Here is a 13,721-nt window from a genome sequence, read left to right on the forward strand (position 1 = left end):
ATAAAGGTCCAAAGGTTTCAACTGCCCTCCATGCTGTACCTCCGCTCTGCATTCTTTCCTGATTGTTCATTCTGTTCATTCTGAGAAGGTGTGGAGTGATAGCTCCCCACTCATTACAGTAGGGAGTAACTCTCTATTTGTCCCTCTGCAGTGTTTCGCATATGTTTGTCCTTTTCCTGCAGTGTGACATGACTGCGGGCCCTAGGTTTTAGCTTGTGGGGTCGAGAGTTTTTTTCACGTTAAAAACTCCTAGTTAAACATTGGGCATCTACCTGTCTGTTGTTCCCCCATTCCCATCAAATTTGACCTCAGTGTTATATTTGTATATTGAAGACCAATCCTCAGTCCTACTTTATACGGTGAAGTCATGTATCAAAAGGGTCGTATCAGAAGGATTGAATGTGCTGTCATTGGGCAAGTCGCAAAAGCGCACCCCACATTTCCCACCCACAGCCAAGCCATTACACGGTTTCACTCCAGAACATAACCACAGATGGAGGAAGTGAGTGGCTTGTCCTGTTACATTTATAGACCTAGTTATTCTCGGGTTGTAGCCCCTCTTAAACCCTATGAGGAAGCTAGCTAAAATATTAGGCATTCATCACAGTTATTATAGCCTGTAAAATACCTCTCTTTGGAGGAGAGAGAGCCCTCTTTTTTCCCATCATTTTATTCCTGCAGCATTGCGAAATGGATGTGGTTATTGCCTGAGCTTAGGGACGCAGTCATATCAGGCACAATCATCTTTGTCCTTCCTCTTTCCCCGTTCCCCAGCCTTCCATTTACATTAGAGAACATAGTGGAATGAATCTGCTACTGCTATTGTTGAAGGAGGGGTGTTATCACTGTGGAAATCAATGGGGCTGGATGTAGTCACTTATAATAAAGTAAGACAGAGGGATGGGATGAGAGATTTGGTTGAAGGGACGTTAGAGGGAAGGAGGGAGGGAGGGAAGTGTGAAAGAGAAAGACAAGGAAAGACGGAGACGAAAGAGAGGGAGAAAGCCGAGAGAGAGAGAGAGAGAGAGAGAGAGAGAGAGAGAGAGAGAGAGAGAGAGAGAGATATTGTGCTCTTCTATCGTGCGTACAATGATAAACAGAAAATTCCTATATAGCTTTGGCATTATCTAATGTGTCTTTTGATGTATTTTGTCCCCTCTCCCACTATGTAAGCCAGTGCCTCAAGTCAAGCCAGGATGCAAGGCAGTGTACTGTGTACATGTTTTGCCCTAGGCCAAAATACTTTGTATTATCTTAATAACTAATGTTGTTTTGTCCTTCTCTCCCCCTGTAGCCTGCCCCCCAGGGACATTCAAGTCAACCCAGGGTCCAGGCCTGTGTCTGCAGTGCCCCTCCAACAGCCGCTCTGCAGCCGAGGCCGCCACTATCTGCATCTGCCGTAATGGTTACTACCGCGGTGACATGGACCAGCCTGACATGCCCTGCACCAGTGAGTATCTTTATGGCACTGTTCCTACTCTAACTCTGTACAGCTAGACATGCCCTGCACCAGTGAGTATCTTTATGGTACTGTTCCTACTCTAACTGTGTAACGACATGCCTGCACCAGTGAGTATCTTTATGGTACTGTTCCTACTCTAACCTGTACAGCTAGACATGCCCTGCACCAGTGAGTATCTTTATGGTACTGTTCCTACTCTAACTGTGTACAGCTAGACATGCCCTGCACCAGTGAGTATCTTTATGGTACTGTTCCTACTCTAACTGTGTACAGCTAGACATGCCCTGCACCAGTGAGTATCTTTATGGTACTGTTCCTACTCTAACTGTGTACAGCTAGACATGCCCTGCACCAGTGAGTATCTTTATGGTACTGTTCCTACTCTAACTGTGTACAGCCTGACATGCCCTGCACCAGTGAGTATCTTTATGGTACTGTTCCTACTCTAACTGTGTACAGCTAGACATGCCCTGCACCAGTGAGTATCTTTATGGTACTGTTCCTACTCTAACTGTGTACAGCTAGACATGCCCTGTACCAGTGAGTATCTTTATGGTACTGTTCCTACTCTAACTCTGTTAGACACTGTTTACGACTTTAGTAGTGTAGTGTGTAGTACATAAATCCATCTTCCCCTAGTGTAGACCACAGTCCTCATTATACTGATAGACACAGCAGACACACCAACTAGCCTCCTCACATACAGAACACCGGATAGCCAATAAGCCTGTTCATGCCCTCATACTTACCTTAACACATGAAAACAATACGCTAAGCTCATCACAAGTCCCCATTGACATGCAATTATGGCAGAGAAGAACACTGAAGCCCCGAAGCCCCGAAAGCACGCACGCACGCACACACACACACACACACACACACACACACACACACACACACACACACACACACACACACACACACACACACACACACACACACACACACACACACACACACACACACACACACACACACAGATGTTCATGCACACAGACACACACACTGGCCCTAATGGAGGATCTTATTCATGGTTCTCCATACTCCTCACTATGGAGCAGCACTAGAGCTACAGTATTAGTCTGGGAATGTTTTTTAAAATTATATCTTGCTAATTCATGGAGCCTTAGCTAATTGGTTCAGAGACACGGTGTATGTCCAGTTCTGTTCCTCTGGTCTGGCTGGTGCTACCAGAACTGTCTGTGTCTGTGGAAGCATACTGTAGCTACAGTTGAAGTCAGAAGTTTACATACACCTTAGCCAAATACATTTAAACTCAGTTTTTCACAATTCCTGACATTTAATCCTAGTAACAATTCCCTGTCTTAGGTCAGTTAGGATCACCACTTTATTTTAAGATGGGGAAATGTCAAAATAATAGTAGAGGGAATTATTTATTTCAGCTTTTATTTATTTCATCACATTCCCAGTGGGTCAGAAGTTAATTAACATATACTCAATTAGTATTTGGAAGCATTGCCTTTAAATTGTTTAACTTGGGTCAAACGTTTCGGGTAGCCTTCCACAAGCTTCCCACAATAAGTTGGGTGAATTTTGGCCCATTCCTCCTGACAGAGCTGGTGTAACTGAGTCAGGTTTGTAGGCCTCCTTGCTCGCACACACTTTTTTAGTTCTGCCCACAAATTTTCTGTAGGATTCAGGTCAGGGCATTGTGATGGCCACTCAAATACGTTGACTTTGTTGTCCTTATTAAGCCCATTTTGCCACAACTTTGGAAGTATGCTTGGGGTCATTGTCCATTTGGAAGACCCGTTTAGCTTCCTAACTGATGTCTTGAGATGTTGCTTCAATATATCCACAGAATTTTCCTTCCTCTTGATACCATCTATTTTGTGAAGTGCACCAGTTCCTCCTGCAGCAAAGCACCCCCACAACATGATGCTGCCACCCCCGTGCTTCATGGATGGGATGGTATTCTTTGGCTTGCAAGCCTCCCCCTTTTTCCTCCAACCATAACGATGGTCATTATGGCCAAACAATTCTATTTTTGTTTCATCAGACCAGAGAACATTTCTCCAAAAAGTACGATCTTTGTCCCCATGTGCAGTTGCAAACCGTAGTCTGGCTTTTTTATGGCGGTTTCGGAGCAGTGTCTGCTTCCTTGCTGAGCGGCCTTTCAGGTTATGTCGATATAGGACTCATTTTACTGTGGATATAGATACTTTTGTACCTGTTTCCTCCAGCATCGTCACAAGGTCCTTTGCTGTTGTTCTGGGATTGATTTGCACTTTTCGCACCAAAGTACGTTAATCTCTAGGAGACAGAACGCTTCTCCTTCTTGAGCGGTATGACGGCTGCGTGGTCCCATGGCGTTTATACTTGCGTAATATTGTTTGTACAGATGAACATCGTACCTTCAGGCATTTAGAAATTTCTCCCAATGAGGAACCAGACTTGTGGAGGTCTACAATTCTTTTTCTGAGGTCTTGGCTGATTTCTTTTGATTTTCCCATGATGTCAAGCAAAGAGGCACTGAGTTTGAAGGTAGGCCTTGAAATACATCCACAGATTCACCTCCAATTGCCTCAAATAATGTAAATTAGCCTATCAGAAGCTTCTAAAGCCATGACATCATTTTCTGGAATTTTCCAAGCTGTTTAAAGGGACAGTCAACTTAGTGTATGTAAACTTCTGACCCACTTGAATTGTGATACAGTAAATTATAAGTGAAATAATCTGTCCGTAAACAATTGTTGGAAAAATTACTTGTGTCATGCACAAAGTAGATGTCCTAACCGACTTGCCAAAACTATAGTTTGTTAACAAGAAATTTGTGGAGTGGTTGAATAATGAGCTTTAATGACTCCAACCTAAGTGTATGTAAACTTCCGACTTCAACTGTATATGTATGTCAAGCCATGTGCTCTGCAGCGTTTCTCTTCGCCTTGAGACCTTGAACGCTCCCCTAGTGCAACATCAACATGCCGCTCCTCTTTCAAGTCTTGAATGCCCGTTCCAAGTGAGGCAGCCCTCTCCATGTCGATGCTTTGAATTCCCCCTCAAGAATAGAACCCATTTGCACCTTGAGACTTTGAATGCTCCCCGAGTGTGGCATCCTTGTCTGCCTTGAGGCTCTGAACATTCCTCAAGTTCACCGTAGCTCTCCAGGTTTTTCAGTGCTCCCTCAAGAATAGCACTACTCTCCAACTTGACTCTATGCACGTTCCCTGTAGAACACTATAGCTTTCGGCTTTGAATCTCTGAACACTCCCAAAGAGTATCCATTTCCACCTTAAGGCTGTTGAATGCACCCTTTCCACTATGATATCTGCTCACTCTCCTGGTGAGTCTCTTGCCTGAACGCTGCCTCGGCCCAACATGTTGCTCTTCCCATACTACGCCAAGGCCAGTGGAGGCTGCTGAGGGGACGACAGCTCATAACAAGGGTTGGAATGGAGTCAATGGAGTGGTATGAAGCACATCAAACACATGGTTTCCATGTGGTTGATTCTACCCCATTGACTCCATTCCAGCCATTCCTATGAGCCGTCATCCCCTCAGCAGCCTCCACTGGCCAAGTAGCATTTTCTATTCAATGCTTCCCAACACTACCTGCAAGTGGCTCTGCATTTTTTCCTAATCCTGGCAGCAGTAGTAATTATAGTAGTAGTAGTAGTAGTAGTAGCAGTAGTAGTAATAGAAGTAGCAGCAGTAGTAGTAGTAATAGTAGTAATAGTAGTAGTAGTAGTACTAGTAGTAGTAGCAGCAGTAGGAGTAGTAATAATAGTAGCAGCAGTAGGAGTAGTAATAATAGTAGCAGCAGGAATAGTAACAGTAGTAGTTGCAGTAGTAGTAGTAGTAGCAGTAACAGCAATAGCAGCAGTAACAGTAGTAGCAACAGTAATAGTAGCAGTAGTAGTAGTAGTGGCAGTAGCAGCAGTGACAGAAGTAGTAACAGTAGTAGTAGTATTAGTAGCAGTAACAGTAGTAGCAGCAGTAACAGTAGTAGCAACAGTAATAGTAGCAGCAGTAGTAGTAGTAGTAGTAGTAGCAGCAGTAACAGTAGTAGTAGTAGCAGCAGTAACAGTAGTAGTAGCAGTAGTAGTAGTAGTAGTAGTAGTAGTAGTAGTAGTAGCAGCAGTAACAGTAGTAGTAGCAGCAGTAACAGTAGTAGTCGTAGTAGTAGAAGTAGTAGCAGCAGTAACAGTAGTAGTAGCAGCAGTAACAGTAGTAGTAGTAGTAGTAGTAGCAGCAGTAACAGTAGTAGTAGCAGCAGTAACAGTAGTAGTAGTAGTAGCAGTAACAGTAGTAGTAGCAGCAGTAACAGTAGTAGTAGCAGCAGTAACAGTAGTAGTAGTAGTAGTAGTAGTACTAGCAGCAGTAACAGTAGTAGTAGCAGCAGCGACAGTAGTAGCAACAGTAGTAGTATTAGTTGAAGTAACAGCAGTAGCAGCAGTAACAGTAGTAGTAGCAGCAGTAACAGTAGTAGTAGCAGTAGTAGTAGTAGTAGTAGTAGTAGTAGTAGCAGCAGTAACAGTAGTAGTAGCAGCAGTAACAGTAGTAGTCGTAGTAGTAGTAGTAGTAGTAGTAGCAGCAGTAACAGTAGTAGTAGCAGCATTAACAGTAGTAGTAGTAGTAGTAGCAGCAGTAACAGTAGTAGTAGCAGCAGTAACAGTAGTAGTAGTAGTAGCAGCAGTAACAGTAGTAGTAGCAGCAGTAACAGTAGTAGTAGTAGTAGTAGTAGCAGCAGTAACAGTAGTAGTAGCAGCAGTGACAGTAGTAGCAACAGTAATAGTAGTAGTAGTAGTAGTAGTAGTAGTAGTAGCAGCAGTAGCAGTAGTAGTAGTAGTAGTAGTAGTAGTAACAGTAGTAGTAGCAGTAGTAGTAGTAGTAGTAGTAGTAGTAACAATAGTAGTAGCAGCAGTAGTAGTAGTAGTAGTAGTAGTAGTAGTAGTAGTAGCAGCAGTAACAGTAGTAGTAGCAGCAGTAACAGTAGTAGTAGTAGTAGTAGTAGTAGTAGTAGTAGTAGTAGCAGTAGTAGTAGCAGCAGTAACAGTAGTAGTAGTAGTAGTAGTAGTAGTAGTAGTAGTAACAGTAGTAGTAGCAGCAGTAACAGTAGTAGTAGTAGTAGTAGTAGTAGTAGTAGTAGTAGTAGTAGCAGCAGTAACAGTAGTAGTAGCAGCAGTAGTAGTATTACACTTCAGCTCCACTATAAGCATTGTGTTTCTTTTCCATCAGTGCCGTGTCAATGTGACATTCTACCTGCTACACAGAGCGAGTTGTTTTGAGAGCAGAGAGGAGCAGAGGGAAAGAGCATCTTTATTGTATTTTGCCTGCTGTACTGTACCATATTCATCAATAATGCCTAAGTACAATAGCTTTGGTCCAGTTATTTGCAAGTACTCATTGTTGCTAGTGGTTGGACTTAAAGATGCACTTTGCAGAAATTGTTCCGCCTTTTCCTAGTTGTAAAAATTCTAATAGTTTGCCTTATTTCAGTTTATGTGACAAAACAAGCAGGTATAGCTTAGAGAATCATTGTACCCTCTAAACTGCTGTGAAATATATTTTCCATAACCAGAAATATTGCATTTTCAGCTGTTTGAAGCTGGTGTACAAAACATAAAGTAAAAGACACAAAAACGAAACTTAAGAACAGGAATCATAAAAATAGCAACATAGAACAGATCTACCGCGTCTTAGACTTGCTTTCAATGAGAATGACAGACCTATAACTCACATTTCTATGTGAATTTGGTCGGGTTGCCCCAAAAGTTACATATTGCAGCTTTAATGATTCTCTAATTTCTTAAGTTGCTTTTGTTTAAATTGTGAACCTAGCTAGTCAATATAGCTTGCTAGCTAGCTAGTATTAGTAGCTTCTTGACTTCATACATCTTACTAAAATAACCAGTGGTGTATCGTTGAGGCCATATGCAACCAAAATCAATTTTATTTCTCATTATTTCAATTCACAAGATAGAATGAACACGCGCGCCAGCCATCAAGTATTAAATTGTTGGTCGTGGTTGTACTAAATGATTATCTATTCTCTAATTACACACGTTGCTTTTGTTTAAATTGTGAACCTAGTTAGTCAATGTAGCTAGCTAGCTAGTATTAGTAGCTTCTTGACTTCATACATCTTACTAAAATAACCAGTGGTGTATAGTAGAGGCCATATGCAACCAAAATGTACTTTATTTCTCATTATTTCAATTCACAAGATAGAAATAAAGCTGCGCATCAGTCATCAAGAATTAAACCTTGGCAATTCTTGAGCTTGGATGCTGCCATTGGACGTGATGCAACGCAAGCACAACACGGGCAGTGAAGCAGCTTTCATTGATTTCAAAGGAAACATTTCCTCAACGGCCGATGGCAATGCCAGACGCCCGATGGCAGCAGTAGTATAAGTAGTAGCAGTAGCAGCAGCAGTAGTAGTATTAGCAGTAGCTCAGTTGGTAGAGCATGGTGTTTGCAACGCCAGCATGGTGTGTGCAACGCCAGCATGGTGTGTGCAACGCCAGGGTTGTGGGTTCGATTCCCACGGGGGGCCAGTACAAAAAATAAAAAAATAAAAAATAAAATAAAAAATTATGAATGAAATGTATGTATTCACTACTGTAAGTCACTCTGGATAAGAGCGTCTGCTAAATGACTAAAATGTAAAATGTAGTAGTAGTAGTAGTAGTAGTAGTAGTAGTAGCAGCAGCATCAGACCCTGTACTGTACTATGCTCCAGATCTTTCTCTCTGATTAGCAGGGTGATGGATTGGCCAAAACAATCCCCTTCTCACCACCCGCTGACCCCCTGTGGGACCCACCGAGCCGAGGCTCCACTTCAAACAACGTCCATCTAGGAGGACCACCAAACCCTCTGTCTCCCAGCACGGGGCCCACTCCCCTCGGCTTTGCTACCCGCCATCGTAGGCCATTGGGACGGGCTCGCCCAGCATGGCACTCCCCTCTCCCTCACCAGGCCTCAGGCTTCCCCCAGACTTTCCCCAGTTCCCTCACCACTGTCTGGTCCAGGGCTGCCTGCCTGCCTGCTGGGCCCACAGGCCTCTCTCGGTGTGTGGGAGAGAGGGAGACTGACAGGCCTGGCCATTAATTGGTGGGAGCTGGTGGGAGTGGGCCAGTGGAACTGTTGTATATTAATTAGTTGGGGAGAAATGAGATACAGGGTGTTTCTCAATATGCATGCTAGCGTTCTCTGAGCATGCAAATTGGAGCACAAAACGGAGTATGAGTCCAAATTAACGTATGCGAAACGGAGCACGGAGGACAGTTCTCAGATGAGTACTTCGTTTGTACACATTTCAAAGCATGCATCGACGCAAGATTCAACTAAAATATTCCCAGGATTGTTGATGTAATATGACGCAACCATGGACAAATTATTTATTGAAAATAATGGCTGCTGGTATTGAGCAGAAGCAAGAGAAAATGAACTCTGACTTCGGAATGACAAGGTTCCCAATCACATCTCGTTTAAAAATGTTTTATTTTTTTATTAACCCATCCACCCGTCGACCTATCCACTGTAGTGTGCATAGACCTGCCTAGAATATCCACAGTAGTGTGCATAGACCTGCCTAGAATATCCACTGTAGTGTGCATAGACCTGCCTAGAATATCCACAGTAGTGTGCATAGACTTGCCTAGAATATCCACTGTAGTGTGCATACACCTGCCTAGAATATCCACAGTAGTGTGCATAGGCCACAGGCTAACTGACAAAGAATTGGTAGCTAGCTAGGCACCCACGAAGAATTGGTAGCTAACGTTGGCCATCTACCTTTCATAACAACATTCGTTTTAGGTTGTTTTTCACATCTAAAACTATCTGGCTAGCTAGATTAATGCGATTCACATACAGCTAGCTGATAATTATTAAGTCACAAGGTTGCGTTTGCTTTATGTAATATATATGTTTTGGTCTCTATTGGTCAAAGGCAATGCAGTAGCACAGGAGTGCGCAAATGTACATTTTTATGTGTTCTCCAACCTCTGGTCCTCAAAACAACGTACTCAAGAGAACGTCATCAAAGAAGGAACTCGGAGCATGAGTGTGTGGAGCACGGTAGTATGCATATTGAGAAACACCTATAGAGATGGAGGGGAATAGGGGAGAAGTGTGCTGTGGCTTCACTGTGTGAAGAGGGAGGGAAATGGAGAAATGAAGTAGCAATGAGCCCTCTCTTACCATACCCTCACCCCCCATGGGACTCACCAAGCCGAGGCTCCACTTCAAACAACCTCCATCTCCCCTTTCCTCTTCCACTAGGGAGGCCGTCAAACCCTCTGTCTTCCAGCACGAGGCCCATTCCCCTTGGCTATGCTACCCACTGTCGGAGGCCTTTGGAAAAGGGTCGCTCTGCACGGCGCTTCCCTCTCTCCACCACCCCCAGGCTTTCCCCAGCCTTCCCCCAGTTCCTGGACCCACAGGCCTCTCTCTGTGTGGGGGAGAGAGGCAGACTGACAGGCCTGGCCATTAATTGGTGGGAGTCGGTGGGAGTGGGCCAGTGGAACTCTTGCTGATAAGTGAGATACAGGGATGGAGGGGAGTAAGGGAGAAATATGTTGTGGCTCCTCTGTGTGAAGAGGAAGGGAAATTGCTAAATTAAGTAGCATGGTTGAGTTCATGGAAAGAGAACCTCAACTCATAACTGTGGCCAAGCTTCCAGATGCTTCCTTGATCTCTGTTGCACACTGTCTGGACCTCAGGCCACAAATCCATAAACCTCCTAACATTCTGCACTCTAAGGACAGGCTGAGAGAGATGTTTTCTCAGGCAATTCTTCTCTCCTTTTCAACCTTTCTCCTGTTCTGCTGTCCTCATTTTCACCATATCTCCTCCTAATTACTCTCCCTCATGCCTTTTCTCATGTTTCGACTTGTCATGTTATTTTTTGTCCATCTTCTCTCCTATCTTGCTCCTTCTCCTCCCATTTCTCCTTGCTCCTTTTCCTCCTTTCTCTCCTTTCCTCCAATTGTCATTCTCTCCCTCTCTCATCTTCTCCATCTCTCCTCCCTTTTTCTCACCGTCCCTCCTCTTCCTCCTCCTCTCCTTCTCTCCTCCTCTCCTTCTGCAGCGGTAGAGTAAGCAAGCTGCTGGTTCTGCCAGTAATGCACTAGTCAACAGAGCTAAGCCAGTGTAATTGCCTGGCCTGGGCTAATCCCTCTGCCTGCACTGCTGCCTGCCGAGAGAGAGATGGTGCTGTGCTTTAGACCTCAACACACACGAGCATTCAGTCTTCTCTAGCAATCTCTTTCACATCCTGCGCTCCTTGTTAGGCACTGATATTTGAGCTTTTGTAGATCAAGCAGACCAGCCCACCTGTGTGTTAGACTTCTCCTGTTCTATCTAGTGCGGTGGAAGTCAGTAATATTTCCGAGGAAGGCACTTTTCTTGAAACAACTTCGCTGGGCACACCGCCCTACCAGGAAGGTGGTTGTAGTCGCTAATAGCTCCAACTGTTCAAAAGCTAGAGCCAAATCTGTTGGATGTTTTTTCCTCTCCTCAAAGGTACGCTAGAAACCGCTGTTACCGCTCCGTTTGTCTCAGGCGCTAATAGCAGATGTCGACGGTTACTCACGTAGACCACGTTTCTATGAACTGAGCGATGCATTCAGCCGACTGAGGGAAACAATTTGCGCAACACATTCGTTCATGTTATTGCTGCGAGCCCCATGCGTCTCGCGAGACAGGCAATGACTATGGCATTGATGTGACTGTCACGTCCTGGCCAGTATATAAAGTTAATTGTTTTGTAGTTTGGTCAGGGCGTGGCAGAGGGTATTTGTTTTATGTGGTTCGGGGTGGTGTGTTTGTTAAAAGGGTGTTTGGTTTAGTATTTCCGGGTTTTGGTTTATGTCTAGGTAGTTCTATGTGGAGTCTAGTGAGTGTATGTCTATGTTTGGTTAATTGGGGTTGGGACTCTCAGTTGAAGGCAGGTGTTGTCTATCTGCCTTTGATTGAGAGTCCCATATATTAGGGTGTGTTTGTGTTTGTGATTTGTGGGTGATTGTTCTGTGTTGAGCCTATGCTAGCCAGACTGTTTGTAGTTGTTCGTTCGTTCTTTTTGTTTTGTGATTTTGTACGTTCATTTTTTCAAGTTAATAAATTCTCAAGATGAGCATACACGTACCTGCTGCGTATTGGTCCTCCTTCACCGACGACAACCGTGACAGTGACGTGATTGACATGATGGGCTTCTCAACTGCAGCTATTTCTGACAGGACCAAGTTGATGGGTGGTGTGTGGTACTTGTGAGCGACATGTGCTGTAGAAGAATTCAATTGGAGAATTGAGATGTATGTGCGTGTGAGCCATTCCGTTTAGTTCTCCCTCTGAAACAAAGCAGCCAGCACCAACCCGCCTTTCTTTTTATCTTCCCCCAATTCCTTAGTCAGTCTGTGCTCCAGATCTCCACACAGGGAGTTGTAGTGAGTCCCTGAGGAGCTGTTTCCCATTGAAAAGACAAACAGCGTGAAGGAGGCCCTGCAAAGCACTGGGATTGGCTTAGAGGGCCAGGCTGGGTAAACAATGTGGTGGGCTGTTTATATTTGTGGCGCTGAAGTGCTCTTGACATCAGCAGGCAGCCCAGGGGGCAAACAGGGGTCGTGGCCTTTCTGGCCCCCCAACAATATGTGGGCTGTAGACATTACTCTCTATCCACCTGTTACATGGGATTCTCTATGCCTCATCAGTTAGTTGCCAATGGTGGGGATGAGTTTGACAGTAACACTATTGGGCATGCACGTGTACATACATACACACATACTCATGCATGCATGCATAGACACACACACACACAAACACAGCCTAACCCAACCCACGCCACACAAACTGTCACAAACACTCCAATCATTCTAACACGTCACTAGGAGTAAACAAAACGCTTGATGATCGCGCAGTCGTCCTAATTGTGGCGTGTGAGATGTAAGCAACAATCAAGGCTGACTAGTGTGGCTAAATGAATGCCAGGGTAGGAGCTCGGTAAGTAATGAACTCGACAAATTAAATCCCATGGCAAATTAAAACAGCCAAGGGCAGCCATAATAGCCTGCAAATCACCGGTTAAGTGGCAGTCACATCGGATTTCTCCATCCGTCACTGCATAGGGAAATCTATACAGCTACCAACAGGGGCCCAGAGACGAGATGCACCGAGCCAAACTCACACCACTCCTCTCACAGCCATTTTGTTTTGTTGTATACATACATGAAAACAGACCGCACACAAGCATGTGAATAATGTACATGCAAACAGATAGTGGGATTACATGTCATATGTATTTGTTCCATGAGAAGCCATGTACTATGTAGTCTGACTGTCATATAACACATAGGCAGGGTCATTTATATCAGTTCTCACAGCAGTAGGTGTGTCATGGTGATTATATGGACTATATGTATATACATGTAAAGTGTAAAACCTCTGTGTGTGTGTGATACCCATGGGACATATTGTAAGTGCAGCTGTTCTCTCCATCTCTGCCCTATTTCTGCAAACACACACACTCTCTCCTCTCGTTCACTCTTTCTTATCTCACTGTCTAGCACATCTCTCTCATTCTCTTAGGCTCCTGCCTCGTTCTATATCTCTCTCAATTCAATTCGATTCAAGGGGCTTTATTGGCATGGGAAACATATGGTAACATTGACAAAGCAAGTGAAGTAGATAATATACAAAAATGAAATAAACAATAACAAATAATCTCTCTCTCGCTCTCGTACACACACCCAATAGCGCCAATGAATATGGTGCTTGTTGGTCTGTTTTTTGCATGGGAAACATCCTGATTATGACTGACTTGCCTAGTTAAATAAAGGTTAATTAAAAAATACAAAATAAATTTAAAAAATATATATGTTAACTGTAAGTGGCTTTGGGTAAAACTGTGGGCTATCTAGAGGTGATGGATTCCATCCTCTTTCTGTCCTCTTTGTGGCAGACCATAATAACCACACTGTGGGGGTCACGTCCTCCCTGTCACTGACCCCTTAGTCGTCACCATGGCTCAAAGCCGAGGTCGCTGCGGAAACACTGCCATTCCGTCACCTCTGTGTGTTCCGCTGCTTTGTCCAAGCGTCCCAGTGCTATCCCACGTGGCTTTGCAAGAACAATGATTTATTGTGGCTGTGTTGACAGAAGCAACTGCCTGCCCTTACCCCTCGGCGATGGGAAACTAAGGGCTGTGTCCTAATACACTAATACAGCTTCCTTCTGTTGTTTCCTTTAGTTTGAACTACCTGCCCTCGCCCTCCATGAAGGGAACTTATGGGCTGT

The 13,721-nt window shown here is 44.2% G+C and overlaps 1 protein-coding gene across 2 annotated transcripts in view; it reads left to right on the forward strand.

Annotated features, from left to right (window-relative positions):
• Positions 1-13,721, forward strand: part of LOC106568848 (ephrin type-B receptor 1) — a 300,730-nt gene that overhangs the window by 192,053 nt on the left and 94,956 nt on the right. For both annotated transcript variants that reach the window (XM_045694009.1, XM_045694010.1), the window contains exon 4: positions 1,295-1,450. In XM_045694009.1, the coding sequence (XP_045549965.1) occupies positions 1,295-1,450 (156 nt within the window). The remainder of the gene's footprint in view (positions 1-1,294; positions 1,451-13,721) is intronic.

This window comes from Salmo salar, chromosome ssa14, assembly GCF_905237065.1.
Source record: "Salmo salar chromosome ssa14, Ssal_v3.1, whole genome shotgun sequence".
Taxonomy (NCBI): Eukaryota; Metazoa; Chordata; class Actinopteri; order Salmoniformes; family Salmonidae; genus Salmo; species Salmo salar.